This window comes from Macaca thibetana, chromosome 15 (assembly GCF_024542745.1).
Source record: "Macaca thibetana thibetana isolate TM-01 chromosome 15, ASM2454274v1, whole genome shotgun sequence".
Classification (NCBI taxonomy): domain Eukaryota; kingdom Metazoa; phylum Chordata; class Mammalia; order Primates; family Cercopithecidae; genus Macaca; species Macaca thibetana.
Window position 1 is genome coordinate 26,598,247 of NC_065592.1, and position 20,640 is coordinate 26,618,886.

The window sequence follows — 20,640 nt, forward strand, 5'->3', positions numbered from 1 at the left end:
CTAAAATAATGCATTTGTTTATTTTGAAATTCCAAAAAGGTCACAGAGTTAGCCCAGTCTCACATAAAATTTACACAGGCCACCACCTAATAATCAAAGAACCTTGGGGGCTAACACTGAATTTAATACCAAATCACTCATCTTTGGAATCTGAGAGAGGTTTTCTAAAGCACTGTGTAAGTAAAATCTCTAAATCCCAGATGAAGGGGAAATTACATATTTTTGTAGTTTTATTTTTGTAGACTAGTTGTGAAATACAGGGATTGATCTACCAGAAAGACAGACCTCAAACAGGAAGTACACCGTTTTGCTGAGACTTTTACATTTGTTCCCAGCTGACCTTTCCAGAGTCTGTCAACTGTCTTTCTGAGATTGGAATTTGATCTGAGATCCTGAATAGCCCACCAAAAACAAAAAAACACAAGGAGGAAGCTGTGGGTAGAAAAGATATTTCCCCTTTCTTTATTATGGCAGCTATTTAAATATGCAAGGAGATCTTCTCATTCTCTAACCAGTAAAACTGTACCTACTAGTTGTGGGCCCTTTGGCAAATTACTTAACATTTTTGTGCCTCAACTCTAAAATTGGGAAAATAAAAGTAACCTATTTCATAGGATTGTTTTAAAGAATTATTAGCAGGAGTTCACTGAGGCAAAAGCACAGTGGTTAAGAGGGTAAGTCAGTTTCCTCTAAACTAAGGATGTTTATAGCAACTACCTCTTGACAGTATACACTTAAACACTTACTTAAGCACAGTCTCTAAACACAGGAAGTTCTTGATAAATACTCATAATTTTTACTTCTGAATCTACTGTTCTCTGTATATTTGGTATAAGTACAATTCCCCAAATCCTTGATTTGTCCACCAACTACCCCATAGCTAACCCTTCTTCCTAATCTCTGCTGTTTTTTTTTTTTTTTTCGAGATGGAGTTTTACTCTTGTCACCTAGGCTGGAGTGCAGTGGCGCGATCTCGGCTCACTGCAACCTCCGCCTCCCAGGTTCAAGTGGCTGTCCTGCCTCAGCCTGCCAAGTAGCTGGGATTACAGATGCTTGCCACCATTCCCAGCTAGTTTTTTTTTTTTTTTTAAATTTTTAGTAGAGATGGGGTTTCACCATGTTGGCCAGGCTGGTCTTGAACTCTTGACCTCAGATGATCTACCCACCTTGGCCTCCCAAGTGCTGGGATTACTGGTATGAACCACTGCATCTGGCTATCTCTGCTGTTCCTGATTTGGGAGTTTGCAGGGGTTTGCACATGAATCCCACCCATTTAAATTTACCGACAGAGGTGGCTTTTACCTATGTTGAATCAGGTGGTCAGTCATTTTTTTCAATTTGATTCCCATCTGTATCACATTTTCTTTCAAATGTTTTAAAGTTTCTGGCTTCTGCCTCCCTGTTTTCTGACTATAAATAATGCTTCTTCATATTTCTATGTTAATTTTACTAGGCTTTTGGGAAGGAAAAGAGATGAGGTCAAAACGCCATCTTGAAATGGAAATAATGATACATTATACTAGGTTTTTGTCTATCTTTTCTACATTCTAATTTTTTAAGAGTAGTAGCAATTCTAAGCTATAACATAGAGCCATGTATTCTGTGGTATTGCTAAAAACATAATGAAGGAACTGTTTTCAGGGCTACTTTCTAGAAAGTTTGTAAGCTTTTACAAGTTGCCCAAATAATAGACAGGAAGAAGTCCAGTGAGGCACCTAGTTTCAACTACCCAGCAGCAATTTTCCCTGGGAATATGGCATTGAAGAAAACATTTGGAAAGGTAGGACTGCCTAAGTGCTGCATGCTAGACCATACAATTCTGTTATCTATAACTTTACAGGAGTTATAGTCCACACGTGGGCCTGACTATCTCCTATCCCAGAGTTTATCACAACTCTTCCACAGAGATACTATGAGTACTTAATATATGGCCCACAGACAAGTTTTTTAAATCTAAAATCAAAAAAATCAACACTAATCAAACTCTATCTTCTAAATGTCCAATAAGCTAGAGTTCATATTCATCGACTATTCACTTTGATGATTTCATACACATAAAATAAAATTCATGTGAATAAAAAGATACATGTGTATTTTGAATTATATATTCCAATGCTGTTCCTACCAAGTGTGCCTAACTCCACAGCTACCACTAATGTATAACTAAATAAATAATTTCCCCATTTTTTTTTTTTTGAGACAAGGTCATATTCTGTTGCCCCAGCTGGAGTGCAGTAGCATGATTACAGCTCACTGCAGCCTACACCTCCTGGGCTCAAGAGATCCTCCCACCTCAGCCTCCAGAGTAGCTGGGACCATAGGTACATACCATTATGCCCAGCTAATTTTAAAACTTTTTGTAGAGAGGGGGTCTCCCTATGTTGCCCAGGCTGGTCTTGTACCCCAGCCCTCAAGTGATTCTTCTGCCTCAGTCTCCCAAAATGCTCAGATTACAGGTGTAAACCACCGTATCCAACTCCCAATTTTTAAGTACAACACAAAGAACGGCAGTGGGAGCCAGAAAGACAGGTGTGTGTGCGCATTTACTTAAACACAGGCAGACATAGACTGCTCTTCAAAATAAATAATTTACTTGGCCTCTTGTCCTTTCCTGAACCAAATTAAGCATGTAAAGGGATGGCTTGACAGGTGTGTCAAGGCTGAGCAGGGAAAGGGAAGGATATGGCACTTGAGAGAGGAGCAAAGTAGAGGTCAAATCACTTTGACATCTACCTCAATTCAACTCAACAAGTATTATGAAGTAGCCTCTGCCCCAGAGGCTACAGGGAATTCAGAGATGAAAAGGATGGAGTCTCTGGCTTAAACTTGCTAATGAACAGAGAAAATTTCACAAATGGCTTATTGTACCTAGAAAGAGAATGAGGGAGGTGAGATGGGGAGAAAAGAAAAGTTAGTAGGTTATAGTCAAGAAAGTATGAGGGGCTGATACAATTCTGACCTACTTTATGGTCCCTAGCTTCCCCAAAAGACTAGTGACTATAGTAAACAATGTTATTGTGGATATTTCAAAATATCTAGAAAAGGGAATTCTGAATGTTTTTACCATAAAGAAATGATAAATTTTTGAGGTGATATATATGCTAAATACCATCGTTTGATCATTATGCGATTTATATACGTATTAAAATATCACACTGTACCCCATAAATATGTACAATTATTATGTATTAATTAAAAACAAAACAGGCAGCATATAGTGCTCATGCCTATAATCCCAGAACTTTGGGAGGCTGAGGTGGAAGGATTTCTTGAGTCCAGGCGTTCAAGACCAGCCTGGGCAACATAGTGAGACCTTGTCTCGACAAAAAATCAAGAAAAGTAGCCAGCTGTGGGGATGCAGGCCTGTAGTCTCAGCTACAGGCTGAGGCCATAGGATCTACTTTTGTACTACTTTGGCAGGCTAAGGCAGGAGGATCGCCTGAGCCTGGGAGGTTAAGGCTGCAGTGAGCTGAGATCGCACCACTGCACTCCGGCCTGGGTGACAGAACAAGACTCTGTCTCTCAAACAAATGAACAAACAAATCCCCAAAAGATTAGTAATTTTTATGGTATCATACATTTTGTAAAGTTATCACACACCTCATAACCATCCAAAAATTTGGGAAGACAGTAAAAAACAGACATTAGTTAGTCTCTGTTTTATCTTTCCATTTTCATTCCCTACATAAATTGTAATAAAGGGCAAATCTTTATTATAATAAAGGGCGCCCACCCGGGCGCAGTGGATCACGCCTATAATCCCAGCACTTTGGGAGGCCGAGGCAAGCAGACCATCTGAGGTCAGGAGTTCAAGACCAGCCTGACCAACATGGAGAAACCCTGTCTCTACTAAAAATATAAAATTAGCCGGGTGTGGTCGCGCATACTTGTAATCCCAGCTACTAGGGAGGTTGAGGCAGGAGAATTGCTTGAACCCGGGAGGTGGAAGTTGCAATGAGCCAAGATTATACTATTGCACTTCAGCCTGGGCAACAAGAGCAAAATTCCAACTCAAAAAAAAAAAAAAAATCATCAACTCCAACTCCTCTATTTTACAGATGTGGAAACTGAGGCCCACGTTATTAAATAATGACACTAATACTCTTTAGTTAGGTGAATCCATAACATCTGCTTCTACTAGAAGGCTCCATAACACTAGACTAACCACTTTCTCCAGTCCCATTTCTCCGATGGCTTGCTGGGAAGCAGCTAAGCAGGAGGGGTTTCTGAGCTTTACATATCCTGTTCTGGTGGCACGTAACACAGAAGCTCCTATTTATCTTGCCCGCTCCCACCCTTCTGTACAAAGAAGATCAAGTGTACAACTACATTCTTCCAAAGGCCTTTAGAAAAGCTTTTATTTGCCTGGTTCTAATAGGACAACTCAAATTTGATATGTCAAACAAACAAACTGAAAAGGTCTTTTAGTTATGTAATGATAGCAGGGCCTAAGTCCAATGGGGAGTGGATCTCCCAGCTACTTTACTCCATTTCTGTGATACCTTTTGTTGTTGGGTAAGCCACATCCTGGAATAATGTAATCACAAGAGGCACCCTTTCATGCTCCTCTTAAAGGATCCTTTTGTAGTCCTGACGCACTTCCAGTCTGCTAACTGTGCTTTAGTATGATTTATGTGAGGATTTCAGTGTTTTCTAGGTAGTATCTTAGAGTGGAGAAAGCATGGAGCACTAGGTATCAAAGGCTCTGAGCTCTGGACCCACATTTGCCATATACTAGCCATATGACATTAGGCAAATCACCAAAATTTGCAAAACAGATATTAAAATACCTACGCTGCCAATCTCATAGTATTGTAAGGGTCAAATAAAATATGCTAAATACTTTCCAATTTTAAGGTACAGTAAATATGAACTATAATAGCTTGCTTGCTCATTAGATGACAAAATCTCCAAAAGAAGCTAAGTCACACATAAGGCTCACTTTCATGTCTTTTGAACTATACAGCGTTTCACAGTTTGATTTAAACAAAACTAGCTAGTCAGACAAATACACATTGGCAAAGCATTGCTTTAACTGCATTATTGTTATAATGAAAGGCAGACAATGGTCCTCCTTGTCTAAACTTTGCTTTAATTATATTATATAGTATTTAAACTGTCTGGATAATAATGTTGTTGGTTTGCCTATGAATAATATTGGGAATTAATATGGCATAAGACACAAACTAGAAAACATTTGAACTGTTCCCTTTATTTTACTCAGTAGGAAAATGCAATTAAATATGTTACACAAGATAACAGGAACTTGATTTAATGAAAATGCAATACGAGAATGAAAATGAGGCTGGGCATGGTGGCTCACGCCTGTAATCCCAGCACTCTAGGAGGCCAAGGCGGGCAGATTGCTTAAGCTCAGGAGTTTGAGACCAGCCTGGGCAACATGGCAAAGCCCCAACTCTATCAAAAATACAAAAAATTAGCTGGGCGTGGTAGTGCATGCCTGTAGTCCCAGCTACTCAGAAGGCTGAGATGGGAAGATTGCTTGAGCCTGAGAGACAGAGGTTGCAGTGAGCTGAGATCGTGCTACTGCACTCCAACCTGGGCAACAGAGCAAGACCCTGTTTCAAGAAAAAATAAAATAAAATAAAATAAAAAAGAAAATGAAAACGAAAAAGTTGTTCAATATCTCAGATAGAGGCTGTATGGTATGGCAGTAAAAGTACTGGGCTAGGAATTGAAAGAGGTTCTAGATCTGGCTCTTAGGTCTCATTTGCTATGCAACTCCGAGGAACTCAGACTATTCTTTCGTTATTTATTGCACACCTATTGAATGAAGGTACCACGATGAAACTCTAACCTTAAGAAACCCATTCTGGTGAAAGAGGGACACATGTAAATAATTTAAAAATAATGTAAAATGTACTAAGGTATAGATTATGCATATGGGTTGTATGAGAGCTCATAAAAAACCATCAGAAAAGGTAGGAGAGAGGATGCGGGTGTACGAGTTACAGCATTTCTCTTTCGTTTCATAAATTAAATGACTACATTCTAGATGCTCTAAACTGCTTCAAAATTATATAAACACTCATCATAGTTCTACGGTAACTCTTCTATCTAGGGAAATATGTCACCTGTTACTCTAATTTTGCACTCTTTATATGTTCCCTCCGAATCACTTCTCATATTTACTTTTGAGATTCAGGCTTCCATCTTACCATGCTGTATTTCATAATGTCCTTAGCCTACAAAAGCACGTTGTATACAAAAGCCTAGGGCCATTGTGTAAAGGAAAAGAAGTAGGGTGGACCCTTCTCAACCCTTTCCTTCTCTGCAGGGCTTTGCATTCCTAAGGATGGGCCCCTCCTCTGCTTGGGGATGTTACCTAAATTATAAAATGATATTACTCAAAGCAATGGAACTTCAAAAGCATTTCCTTCCCAGGCCCTACTATAAGATTTCTTTTGGCATAAACTGTTCATTGTAATGTATTAAGTATCAGACTTCTGATGACTTGTCATACTTAAGTCACAAAACTACAAAAAACTTTTAAGTTTTTAAAATGGCTTTGTTTTAAGAGCTGCATGCGGGAGGACAGGCATCAGCAACCCCCTACCCCTTCCCTCCCTTTTCCCCAGTCAGGCCTGCCCTGTCAACTTTAAAATGCAGTTATTTGGGTGATACCTTGTTACTAACTTATCTGACAACTGCTAGTTGAAATCAACTTGTCTCTGTAAATACTTTGCTTTTCTTTTTTTTTTTTTCTTTTCAGATGGAGTCTCGCTCTGTTGCCCAGGTTGGAGTGCAGTGGCGTGACCTCGGCTCACTGCAACCTACGCCTCTCCAGAGCTCAAGCGATTCTCGTGCCTCAGTCTCCTGAGTAGCTGGGACTACAGGTGCCCGCCACCATGCCCAACTAATTTTTGTATTTTCAGTAGAGACGGGGTTTCATCATGTTGGCCAGGCTGGTCTCGAACTCCTGATCTCAGGCGATCCACCTGTGCTGAGATTACAGGCAGGAGCCACCATGCCCAGCCGAACGCTTTGCTTTTCTAGTGATAATTATATCATGTTTCTCTCTTGTAGCACTTCTGGTGGGAAAAGTGCAAAAATGAATTAACAGTAGAGATGAGTCTCTGATTCCTAAGTCCTTCTCTACCAAGACTTCCAAGTTGGAAACAAGAGGTAGAGAAAGACTTAGGAATCAAAGACTCTTATGAGTATGATATCTACTTTCAAAACAGTCATTTCATTTTATTCACATTCAGTATGGAAACTTTAGTTTTCTCAATTCAAAATTGAGACTATAATCCAAAGGAAAGCTGAATTGAAAATTTTAACAGATTAATACCAGTACCCCAAGTAGTGTTTACCATGCCTTCAGAACAACCCCATGTTCTAGGGGCCATTAAAAAATGAAATGGCTACTGACATGGAATGGAGCTGGGGAAATTTAACTTTTTACTTCATACATTCCTGAGCCATCTGAACTTTTTTACATCAATCATGCCATTTAGAACAAAAAAAAATTCCACTTCCTACCAAGCTAAGTACAAACTTGTCACCTTGACCTTCAAGGTATTTGACAAATATGGTCCTGGATTCCTTTTCAATTTTAATCCATTACTTTCTTTTGGGAACTGTTGCCTTATACTCCTAGCAAACTATCCCAAAGAACTCTCTTATCCAATTTAACTGACACCACACCACGAGGCTATTCTCCAATGTGATGGGAACAACACTTCTGGTTCCCCCTCTGTGAAGTGTGCTTATCAATGGTGACAACGTGTTTATTCAGAAACCAATTTATGCCAGTTGTGCTTATTATTGAAAATATGTAAATACAATGTAAAGCAATGAAGTATAAATGAGAAGGGAAAAATGACAGCGGCAATTAACACTGAGTACCTACTACTTGCCAGACACTGTTCTAAATGCTTTACATGAATTAACTCCTATAATCTTCACAAGAAACCTAGAAATGGATACTACCATTATGCCTATTTTACAAAGGCAGAAACTGAGTAACTTGCCTATGGCCTATATAACTAGTAAGTGGCAAAGCAATTTGGCTCCAGAGCTCAAGTACTTAACTACTACAAGACATAGCCTCTCTAGTAGTTATTTCTATAAAATCCACATTGAATGCTTTGGAAAGACTAGATAAAAGTGAGCATACAAGGCCAGGTGTGGTGGCTCACGCCAGTAATCCCAGCACTTTGGGAGGCCAAGGTGGGTGGATCACCTGAGATCGGGAGTTCCAGACCAGCCTGACCAACATGGAGAAACCCCATCTCTACTAAAAATACAAAATTAGCTGGGCATGGTGGTACATGCCTGTAATCCCAGCTACTCAGGAGGCTGAGGCAGAAGAATCGCTTGAACCCGGGAGGTGGAGGTTGTGGTGAGCCGAGATCGTGCCATTGCACTCCAGCCTGGGCAACAAGAGCAAAACTCCGTCTCAAAAAAAAAAAAAAAAAAAAAAAAGTGAGCATACAGATAACACATAAACTTGCTGTTAGGTGTGGGAGACAACAGAAAAGGCTGGAAGGGCATTTCATAAACACCTAGAAAGATTCTGCAGTGAGACTGCTTTGCAAGTGACTTTAAGTATTCATTCTATGTTAAAAATACCATAGATAAGGTAGGCCAGGGGCTAGCAAGCTCTTTCTGTAAAGGGTCAAAAGTAAACATTTTAGGTGTTGAAGGCCATGTGGTTTCTGTCTCAACCACTAATACTCAATTCTGCCTTGTAGGCTGAGAGTAGTCATAGACAATACATAAACAAATGAGCAAGGCTGTGTTCTAATAAAGCTTTACTTATAAAAACAGGCAACAGGGTCCTACATTCCAAGAAAAGGCTGAGGCCTTATGTTAAAAGAATGGCAAAAGAATGTTTATGTCCTCGTTAAAATGTTATGTATGTAACTATTATCTGTGTGATTCCCTGCTTTAACGTACTTCTTCAGTTAGCCAACTAATGGCCCTAAAAGTCTGCTTTCAGTAACTGAGTGAATGTTATAGATGCCCTAGAAGCTGCATTTAATTCATATTCCTGTCATTATACCTGATATAACTTGGTTATAACTTTAAACTACTAATTTTAAAATGCATGCATCAGTACAGATTAGTATGGGCATACTCGTATATAAAGACTGTCATCTCTGTTGCAAAATTGCTGATAATTTGAAAAGAATTATTAAAATTGCTGCTTCCCTGAGGGAGGAAGGAGGGTGGAGGGTGGAGGAAAAAAATTGCTGCTTCCTGGCCAGTCTTCAGGGGGTTGACAATACATTTCATGAATATTCTAAAAGTTGTATACTTAAGCAAAACAAATAAACAAAAATGCTTACTTTAAACTTGAGATCAAGGTTGTGCCTTACTTGCTTTTGTATCCCCAAGAATTACTCAGTAGAAGTCCAGGTCTAATCCACTTGTTTTACGGTGTTTAGGGAGCCTGGACCAAACTCAGAGTTGAGTTAGAAGGGCTGGGACAGGAATTCAGATTTCCTGATTCCTAGTCCAATATTACCAATCTGAAGATACACGAATTTAGGAAGACAGTGGCTTTCTTTTCTTTTTTTTTAGGTGCACCCAGTCCTGCAGTTCAAAGCCTGGGAAGACTCACCATCATCTTCCTCCTCCTCATACTGCTAATAAGAATCAGCAGTTGTGTTTCTACAGTGATAATCTGGGTATGCACGTTCGTGATATTCCAATCAACAAAAAGGCTATTGATTTTAGGATTCCTGAGTACCTAAAAAGCTACTTAAACATCCAGGATAAAAACACCTCCACCCAAGAATACAAGATCAGAGTTCAAATATTCCCTTGGCCATTTTTTTTTTAAAAGAAAAGGCTGGAAGGACATTTCATAAACAACTAGAAAGATTCTGCAGTGAGACTGCTTTGCAAGTGACTTTAAGTATTCACTCTATGTTAAAAATAGCATAGATAATGTAGGCCAGGGGCTAGCAAGCTCTTTCTGTTAAACATTTAGATGTTTCAGGGCTGCAATCACAGTGACCAGTATTGGGGAGAGTGATTAAAAAGTGCCATGGTACTTAATCCAGTTATTCCCCCAACACCTCTAAGAGGTAGCCAAGTTCACACACTAAACAGAGCTACTGCAACAGTTCTAATGCTAGTCCTTAGATTCTAGTTCCATTTCCGGTTCTAGTGCTTAGATTCCAGTTGCATCATTCCAACTGTGAGGCTTCGCTGCTTTAACATCTTTGCCAGGAGGTGCAAAGTTCTCTGGGAGGGAGAACTTCGCTTCAATTTCATACTGACAGATTGAAACATTCAGGTAAGGGACACCTGTAGTACCAACCTGACTGTGAGGGGAAGCCCAAGAACTCCATTGAGTCTGTGGACGCTACACTGGGACACTATCTCCTGAGCCACACCTTACCTAAGCCAGGACTACCCCAGGATTGTTTCGAGAATGAAACCAGGTTAACCAAAAAAATACTTAGGCAAGATACAGATAGGGTGGAAACTGGAGTCAGAGGAGTCCGTCACAATTGATGTTGATTTAGGACTGTCGCAGGAAGACCCAGGGAAACCCACGCCAAGGTTGGGCTGGGGATGTGTCTGCCTCCAAAGTATCCTCCTTTCCATCACCCACCGCCAGAATATCCTAGTTCTTCTGCACCTCACCTGCGTAGAATACAGGTGGACTCTAGAAAGGGAATTTTCCTCGAGGTGTATGCTACAGTCTTTCAATAGCCATTCTGTAAGGGCACACAGTGCTTAAGGGCTGGTAAGGTTCTTGTTCACGCACTAGCTCACTATGTCCTGAATCAAAGGACGAGGAATCCAGTCTCAGTCTGCCCTTTACTCTTTGTGACCTCGGACTAGTCACCCGGGTGCTTAGTTCCTTCGTCTCCCTATCTGTAAATTCTGAGATTACGAGGAGGCCGGGATCGAAATCGATGGCCTCTGAGCTCTAAAAGCTTCTGGACCAGCCGGCACATGGAAGCACTGGACAAATGGCCGGTTGCACACACGGGGAAACTGAGGCACCGAGCACCGCGGCCCAAGGTCACTCTGGCTAAGCCACTGCAGGGACCGGGTCGAAGCCCAAGTCTTTAACCCTCCAGTCCCGCGCTCTTTCTCCTTCCGCGGAGCTGAGGAGAGCGGCCAGAAGGGTCCTTGTCCCGCTGGGGAAAGGACGGTACCCATGCACAGGGGTGCTAGAGAGGGACCGGGAGAAGCCTTACCTTCCCAGGTCGAGTCCAGCCACTGGCGCCTCTCTCTCCCAATCTTAACCCGTCACCCCCTCACGACTCCTCGAACGGCCCGTCCACTTCTACCCGGCTCGACGTGTCCACGACCGCCTCCGAGGCCGAGGATTTCCCGCCCCCTCCCGCCCCCTAGCATTACCGACCAATCCCTGCACGAGACTGTGAAGCTCCGACCCCCTGCGGGCTGGAGAGGCCTGACGTCTGGCGGCGCGCGTGCCCACGCGAGCCTCTCATTTGCCTTTGCCCCACCTTCTCCAGAGCCTAGACTACTTTCAGCCCAGAGACCGTGAGGGAGTTCACCCTGCCGGAAAGCAGCACGCCGCCGCGGCATTTTACGACGTCGGCGGTGACAAGCCCTGGGACTCTGGAAATACCCAGCTTCCTCCCCGCAGCCTGGTGAAAGCCAACGCAATGTTCGGTGCGGGGGACGAGGACGACACCGATTTCCTATCGCCCAGCGGCGGGTGAGTGACTGAGAAGTATGCGCTGGAGGGCGTGGCTGAGAGATACCGGCGGATTTTTGGAGGGGGGTCGATCTCTTCTCAGGCCTTTTCCCAACTTCCGGGGGGAGACTCTTGACACATTCCGGTGCTGTACACCTCTCAGAATCTGGGCAGAGCTTCCAACTGTGCTGACTCTGCCAATCTGAGGTTCGGGACCCGGCATCTCTCTTGGCGCGAAGATAACCCTGGGGTTTGCCTTTTGCATTCTGGGTCACAATTTCTCCTGTGAAATGGGAATGATTGCTGATGAAACTTCCTGCCTCAGAATTTTTGTAGGAGTCACCTGGGGCTGATAAGAGACTTTCTCTTCTCCGTGGAGAAGGCGATGACACTTTAGAACCGGGCCCTGGTGGGTCAGCTCTAGCATTCTTCAAGGCCCAGCTCGGATGTCACGTTTTGGATGCTTTTCCTTCTCCTGCAGCCTCAGGCAGAATGAATTGCTTTCTCTTCCTTATTCCTACAGTTAGGTGTGTTTGCCTCTATTCTTGTACCCCAAACCTATTAGATTATGAGTCCTCACAGGACAGGGACTGCTTATGTTGTTCATTTCTGTCTAGCACTCAGCATGGTACCTAGCACATAGTGAGTGCTCAGGAAGTGGCTGTTGAATGAATAATAGCTGCGAAACTGCACTTTGTAAAGTTTAAAGCTTAAAACCAACGTAACAGACTTCCGTCATTCTCCAGTTTCTTCAAGCGTTATATTAATATATACCAGCCTGGGATAGAAATCTTTAAAGAGAGGCAGGGTTTTGTCTCTTTCAGTGGTCGGTTTAGCCTTTTCCATTGTGTTGTGCCAGTGGACAGCTTGACTTCCTCCAAACTTGTGAGCTACCAAGCTCTGATCATTGCAGAGCTTATCTTTGAACATATGCTTAACAAATTTTGTGCGTGCTGAAGAATGTACTGGAAAAATGACAAATACACCACATATGCTCCTTAATCTGCTAAATGCTGAGAGGTTACAAAAATGATTAAACTGCTGTGCCTCCCCTTAAGTTGCTTAGAGATCTATTGGGCCATGTGGTTTCTGTTGCAACCACAAATACTCAGTTCTGCCTTGTAGGGTGAGAGTAGTCATAGACAATACATAAACAAATGAGTTAATAGATGAATGACCATAAAATGACACTGGCCTTCTTTTGTCTTTAAATAGGAACTTTTGATTTACACTGACTTGCTCTATATTACCTATCCTTAAGTCTTTTCACTCTCACCACTCTTTTCCCTTCGTACCCCCCTCTTTAGATGGCCTGCATTCACTTAGTTCCACTTTGAGTTCTTTCCGTTTCTCAGTTATTTTAGAGTTAAGCTGTGCTTTGGTTCCTTTTTTCCCTGTTCCACCCAAAACATTAACAAATCTCCATACAGTCCAAACTCCTTGCTGCTGTTGACTCTGTTTGTAGCCAGCCTTTTGAATTAATGTTCCTTCCAACAAACCTGTTTTGTGTATAGCCGTATATTAGACCACTTGAAAATTTCGAAGGTTATACTTTAAATTCACATCCTTCACTATGTGAAAGTATTTGGGAGAAGTCTGTAATGTTAGGGCTCCCAACTTTCTTGCAACAATCAGTCCAAGCTGACTGAAAATGATGGGATAAGTAATGACAGTCATGTGTTCTTTTCCAGATTCCTGGCCAGAGATAAATTCTTGGTGGCTCAACTATTCTTTTTTCCTGAGCAGTCTTCTCAAGGATCTGGGACACTTGAATTCTAGGCATGTGACTGTACTCCTAGACATAGACAACAGCTAATTTGATGATAAAAGACATGCTAAGCAAAGTTGCAGTTTATTTTTGTTCCCCACGGTTATCAGGAAAACCAAATCAAATTTAACACTGAGAATACAGAAAGTTTCACCAACATTCTCTGATTTAGCTATTCCTTTTTTGGTTTTCTCTAAGGAAGTAGAACATATGACAGTGAATACTGCAGCTGCTTTTAACTTCCTCTTTTATAGCTATATATTACCATAAGTATACTTGCTTAAGTTCCAAGTCTCTTGATTTAAACACCTGACTTGCTTGGTTCCATTAAGGATATTCAAGCCTAATAGAAGTGGAAGTATCTGATAATCTGCCTTCTGAATTTCTAGGCCTCTTAGAGTTTACTATTAATGTAGAAGTAGTAATCAAGAGGCTTGCTTTTGTTTGTTAGTTTGTTTTAGCCCATTCCTCACTGTTGTGGGAAGTAATAGTAATGAAGTAATAGGACTTGGCTTCAGCTAATCCAGATAGGAGTAAAGCACAGTTTCTGTCCCTAAGAAACTTTTATTTTAGTAGTAGAATAAAATCAACCCAGGAATAATAATTACAAAGCGTTTTTTAAGGGGCCAGTTATGTATATATTTGTTTTAGATTATAAAGGTATGTGTAGGCAGATCTGATTAGCATAGTAATGGTAAATCACCAATCTAAAGGGGTAAAAAGATAAATTAGCTGATCATCAGAAAGCATTTTATTTTTTTATTTTTATTTTTATTTTTTTTTGAGACGGAGTCTCGCTCTGTCGCCCAGGCTGGAGTGCAGTGGCACGATCTGGGCTCACTGCAAGCTCCGCCTCCCAGGTTCACGCCATTCTCCTGCCTCAGCCTCCCGAGTAGCTGGGACTACAGGCGCCCGCCACCTCGCCCGGCTAGTTTTTTGTATTCTTTTGAGTAGAGATGGGGTTTCACCGTGTTAGCCAGGATGGTCTCGATCTCCTGACCTCGTGATCCGCCCGTCTCGGCCTCCCAAAGTGCTGGAATTACAGGCTTGAGCCACTGCGCCCGGCCCAGAAAGCATTTTAAGTTCTGTAAAAGATAGGAAAAAGCCTAGATTCTAATGTTGATTCTATCCCCAGTTAGGAATGTGACTTTGGACAGATTATCTTCCATCCTTGTCTCTCCATACCCCAACTTATTCAATAATGAGGTTTGACCTAGATAAACTTGGAGATTTTCCCAGTTCTATAGTTTTAATGTTAATGCTAATATCAGTTTATGGTTGCAGGTCAACTTGTATGTCAATCAAGCATGCTTCCACCCTTGCAGGGGTATCTGAGTTGAACCACATTTTGAGATAATAGGATGTGTTCACAAGTATATAAATACATACTCTGTGCTTACTCAATGCTACACACTGTTCTAAGGAATACATAGACATTATTGTATTTATTCCTTCCTTCTACTCTATGAAGTAATTTTACCTACTATGCCCAGTTTACAAGTGAGAAATGTATATATACATTAGTGTATTTACTCTTCTCTATGAGGTACTATTAACTATTATATCCATTTTACAAATGAGAAAGGCTCAGAGAGGTAAGTTGCCCAACATCATGCAGCTAGAAAGTAATAGAGCCTGGATCTGAAATCAGGTAGGCAGATTCCACGAGACCTGCCTATGTGCTATTGTTGTTGTTATTGAAATAGATGTTTGATGTCAGTTTATTTAAAAAGTATTAATACTTTACCAACAAAAATAATCCATTTATTAAAATATATTGATACAATATAAATGCATGTGTTTTTGTTTTTGATGAGAAAGAAAAGTAATATAAAACTGAGGTGAGGTGAGGTCCTTGGTGACTAAATGCATTGTCTAACATTTTTTTTTAAATGTAGTTAATGTTGTAATGACTTTTCCTATGAATTATAAACATTGACTGAAGTCCAGAGTTTGCAAACTCATTCTTGCCAACATAAGGGAGAGTGTGTACATTTGAGAGTTCTTTAGTAGTGGCAAAATCTAAAAATTTATTCATTTTTGTTGATTTATTTATTTTTTGAGACAGGATTTTGCTCTGTTGCCCAGGCTGGAGTGCAGTGGTACCGTCATGGCTCACTGCAGCTTCGAACTCCTGGGCTCAAGCAAACCGCTTGCTTCAGTCTCCCAAGTAGCTGGGACTACAGGCGCATGCCACCACGCCTGGCTAATTTTTAATTTTTTGTAAATATGGGGTCTTGCTGTGTTGCTCAGGCTGGTCTTGAACTCCTAGCCTCAAGCAGTCCTCCTGTCTCAGCCTCTGAGAGTGAGCCACCATGCCCTGCTAAAAATTTACAAGTAACTTATCTCCCAAGTTGATGTAGAGTCCATTAAAAATATTAATAGAAAATGGGGCTGAGCATGGTGGTTCAAACTTGTAATCCCAGCACTTTGGGAGAACAAGGTGGGCGGATCATGAGGTCAGGAGATTGAGACCAGCCTGGCCAACACAGTGAAACCCCGTCTCTACAAAAATACAAAAATTAACTGGGTGTGGTGACGGGTCTGGCCAACACAGTGAAACCCCGTCTCTAGAAAAATACAAAAATTAACTGAGTGTGGTGACGGGTGCCTGTAATCCCAGCTACTCAGGAGGCTGAGGCAGGAGAATCGGTTGAATCTGGGAGGCGGAGGTTGCAGTGAGCCGAGGTCGTGCTAGTGCACTCAGCCTGGGCGACAGAGCTACTCTCCGTCTCATTAAAAAAAAAAAAAAAGGCTGGGCGTGGTGGCTTGCGCCTGTAATCCCAGCACTTTGGGAGGCTGAGGCGGGCGGATCACCTGAGGTCAGGAGTTCAAGACCAGCCTGGCCAACATGGTGAAACCCCGTATCTACTAAAAATACAAAAATTAGCCAGGCTTGGTGGCGGGTGCCCGTGATCTCGGTGATCAGGAGACTGAGGCAGGAGAATCACTTGAATCCTGGCGGTGGAGGTTGCAGTAAGCTGAGATCCTGCCATTGCACTCTAGCCTGGACGCCAAGAGCAAAATTCCATCTCAAAAAAAAAAAAAAAAAAAAGAAGAAGAAAAGAAATTGGAATTAATCTGAAAACTAATTAGGTTGACCTGGCTTTTGGATTGACTTTGTAGTCTTCAGTTGGCTGGTCTTTAGAACATCTATGGAAACACAGTTCACTTATGACATTCTTGTCTTTCCTTTTAAAAAGGCTATACCTGCAAAATTAAAACAGCAAGCCCAATACCAATGGCTTACTGAAGCTAACAAGGACATTCTTTTCTTATATGTTATCTTAACTAGGTGCTAAGCTTTGTACATTTTTCACTATGTTAAAGACAGTGAAACCCAGCTCTTCCAGAATCTTATTCCTTAGGCAATTTGCCCAAATTTTCCTGCCTGAAAGGAAAAATCTTGCTCTCTTCTAAATTCCATAAGCATTCCTTGATGTCTTTTTAGGCCAGTGCTGCTCTCACACAAGCACTGCATTTACAATCTCATTTGAACCTCTTAGTCCTTTACGGTAGGCATTTCTGGCCTATTTACAGGAAACAAACTTACACTAGACTACTTTGAGAAAAGAAGGTAATAGTTTCAAGTCATATCAAATTTATTTTGTAAAATGCTAGTGTGTATTTCTCTATACATAAAACTAGTTTTGAAAAAACCTGAAAAGCCAAAATAACTTGTTGGGAAGTTTCAATGTTTACTTCACCTAAACTAAGGATGCCTTTGGAGAAGAGGCACTCAGAGCCAGACTAAGCTTTGAATTCATTTATTGAACCTATTACATACCAGACCCTGGGCATACCTCTTTTTTTTTTTTTTTGATTTGCTTTATTGTGCCTTGCAGATTTTTTTTTTTTTTTTAACAAAATAAAGGTCATGGCCAACCCTATGTTGAGCGAGTTTGTTGGCATAATTTTGCCAACAGCAAAATTGCTCCCTTCGTGTCTCCGTGTCACATTTTGGTAATTCTCTTAATATTCAAAAATATTCTCTTGGTCAGTTGCAGTGGCTCACACCTATAATCCCAGCACTTTGGGAGGCTGAGGTGGGTGGAACACTTGAGGCCAGGAGTTTGCAACCAGCCTGGCCAACATAGCAAAACCATGTCTCTACTAAAAAATACAGAAATTAGCAGGGCATGGTGGTGCGCTCCTGTAATCCTAGCAATTTGGGACGCTGAGACATGAGAATCTCTTGAACCCAGGAGACGGAGGTTGTAGTGAGCTGAGATTGTGCCACTGCACTCCAGCCTGGGTGACAGGGTGAGACTGCATCTCAAAGAAAAAAATAATAATAATTTTATATATATATATATATATACACACACACACACATGCACACACACATATATCCTCTGAATATTGCAAACTTTTTCAATGGCATTATATCTGTTATGGTGTGATCTTTGGTGTTATTGTAATTGTTGTTGTCACAAACCACGCCCACATAAAATAGTGAACTTAATTGATAAATGTTGTGTATGTTCTGACTGCTCCACTGACTGGCAGTTCTCTATCTTTTTTTCCTCTTCTTGGGCCTACCTATACTCCATGACTCAGCAATATTGGCATTAGGCCAATGAATAACCCTACAACCACCTTCAGTGTTTAAGTGAAAGGAAGAGTTGCACATCTCTCGCTTTAAAAAAGGTAGAAATGATCAAGCTTTGTGAGGAAGGAGTGTAAAAACAAAGACAAGTCAAAAACTAGGCCTCTTGTGCCAGTTAGCCGTATTGTGAATGCAAAGGAAACATTCCTAAAGGAAATTAAAAGTGCTTGCTCCAGTGAACACACAAATGATGAAAAAGCAAAACAGCCTTATTGCTGACATGGAGAAAGTTTGAGGGATCTGATAGAACATCAAATCAGTCACAAATTTTCTTAAACCAAAGCCTAGGCCGGGCGCGGTGGCTCAAGCCTGTAATCCCAGCACTTTGGGAGGCCAAGACGGGTGGATCATGAGGTCAGGAGATGGAGACCATCCTGGCTAACAAGATGAAACCCTATCTCTACTAAAAATACAAAAAATTAGCCGGGCGTGGTGGCAGGCGCCTGTAGTCCCAGCTACTCGGGAGGCTGAGGCAGGAGAATGGCGTGAACCCGGGAGCTGGAGCTTGCAGTGAGCTGAGATCGCGCCACTGCACTCCAGCCTGGGCCACAGAGCCAGACTCGGTCTCAAAAAAAAAAAAAACCAACAAAACAAAACAAAAAACCAAAGCCTAATTCAGAGCAAGGCCCTAACTCTTTTCAATTCTGTGAAGGCTGAGAGAGGTGAGGATGCTGCAGAAGAAAAGATGGAAGTGAGCAGAGGTTCATGAGGTTGAGGGAAAGAAGCCATCTTCATAGTATGAAAGTGCTAAATGAAGCAGCAAGTAATTTCCAGCTGCAGCAAGTTATCTAGAAGTTCTAGCAAAGAGAACTGGTGATGGTGGCTACACCAAACAACAGATCTTCAGTGTAGACAAAACAGCTTTCTATTGGAAGAAGATCTAGGACTTTCATGGCTAGAGAGGAGAAGTCAGTGCTTGGCTTCAAAACTTCAAAGGACAGGCTTACTCTTATTAGGGGATAATGCAGCTGGTGACTTTAAGTTGAAGCCATTGCTCATTTACCATTCCAAAAATCCTAGGGCCCTTAGGTATTATGCTGAATTTACTCTGCCTGTGCTCTATAAATGGAACAAAGCCTGGATGACAGCACATCTGTTTATACCATACTTTACTGAATATTTTAAATGCACTGTTGAGACCCACTGTTCAGAAAAAAAAAAAAAAAGCCTTCTTTCAAATTATTACTGCCCATTGACAGTGTACCTGGTCACTCACAAGCTCTGATGGAGATGTATAAGATTAATGTTGTTTTCATGCCTGCTAACACAACATCCATTCAGATCAGGTCTTACCATTTAAGAAATATGTTTCATGGCTGAGCACAATGGCTCACACCTGTAATCCCAGAACTTTGGGAGGCTAAGGTGGGTGGATCACTTGAGCCCAGGTGTTCAAGAGCAGCCTGGGCAACATGGTGAAACCCTATCTGTACAAAAAATACAAGAATTAGCCAGGTTTCTTGGTGCATGCCTATAGTCCCAGCTACTTGGGAGGCTGAGGTGGGAGAATCCACAGAGTGTGGTGGTGCATGCTTGTAGTCTCGGCTATTTGGAAGGCTGAGGTCGGAGGATTGGTTGAGCCCTGGAGGCAAAAGCTGCAGTGAGCCATGAACACCCTGCTGCACTCTAGCCTGGTGACAGATTGAGACCCTGTCTCTAAAAAAAAAAATTGTTTTAAAGAGTTAACACAGCAAGCCTGAGACTATTATTCCTAAAAAGCCCTGCTTAGAAGGTTGGCTCTTGGCTGATATGTTAGTCTGTTTTCTGTTGCTTGTAACAAAATACCTAAAGTGCGATAAAGAAAAGGAATTTCTTTTTTACAATTATGGAGGCTGTGAAGTTCAAGGTCAGAGGGGCTGTATGTGGTGAAGGTCTTGTTGGTAGGAACTCTCTGCAGGGTCCTGAGATGGCATGGGGCATCATATGGCAAGCATGCTGGATATACTAGCTCAGATCTTTCTTCCTCTTCTTATAACGCCACTGGTCTCATTCCCATGGCATTTATGATGATCTAGTAATCCTTTTCTTTTGGTTTAGGGAAGACAGGGTCTTGCTGTGTTACCTAGGCTGTGATGCAGTGGCATGATCATAGCTCAGTGTAGTCTCAAACTCCTGGGCTCAATTGAGCCTCCTGCCTCAGCCTCTCAAGTAGCTAGGACTCCAGATGTTTATCCCCAAGACTGGATAATTTTTTTTTTTTCTTTTTTTTTTTTGGAGACGGAGTCTTGCTCTGTTGCCTAGCCTGGAGCGCAGTGGTGCAATCTCAGCTCACTGCAACCTCTACCTCCCGGGTTCAAGCGATTCTCCTGCCTCAGCCTCCTGAGTAGCTGGGATTACCTCCATGCCCAGCTAATTTTTGTACTTTTAGTAGAGATGGGGTTTCACCATGCTGGTCTCAAACTCCTGACCTCAAGTGATCCTCCTGTCTCAGCCTCCCAAAGTGCTGGGATTATAGGCATGAGCCACTGTGCCCAGCCAACCCATGCACTTTTTACTTTTGCTGATTTTGCTGTATATCCTTTTGTAATAGATTTTAGTCATGAGTACCACTATATGCTGAGACCATTGAGTCCTCTGGAATCCTTGAAACTGGCAGTGGTCTTGGAGCAC

The 20,640-nt window shown here is 41.8% G+C and overlaps 3 protein-coding genes across 3 annotated transcripts in view; 1 reads left to right on the top strand and 2 right to left on the bottom strand.

Annotated features, from left to right (window-relative positions):
- The window catches only part of SLC31A1 (solute carrier family 31 member 1), a 40,664-nt gene extending 29,181 nt beyond the window's left edge, over nt 1-11,483 (bottom strand). The window contains exon 1 of the mRNA XM_050761041.1: nt 11,187-11,483. The gene's annotated coding sequence lies outside the window, so the exon portion shown is untranslated. The remainder of the gene's footprint in view (nt 1-11,186) is intronic.
- Nucleotides 1-20,640, bottom strand: part of PRPF4 (pre-mRNA processing factor 4) — a 141,300-nt gene that overhangs the window by 55,759 nt on the left and 64,901 nt on the right. The gene's annotated exons all lie outside the window — the stretch shown is intronic.
- FKBP15 (FKBP prolyl isomerase family member 15) overlaps nt 11,508-20,640 on the top strand; it is a 55,650-nt gene continuing 46,517 nt past the window's right edge. The window contains exon 1 of the mRNA XM_050760972.1: nt 11,508-11,674. Coding sequence (XP_050616929.1) covers nt 11,622-11,674 — 53 coding nt within the window. The 5' untranslated portion in view covers nt 11,508-11,621. The remainder of the gene's footprint in view (nt 11,675-20,640) is intronic.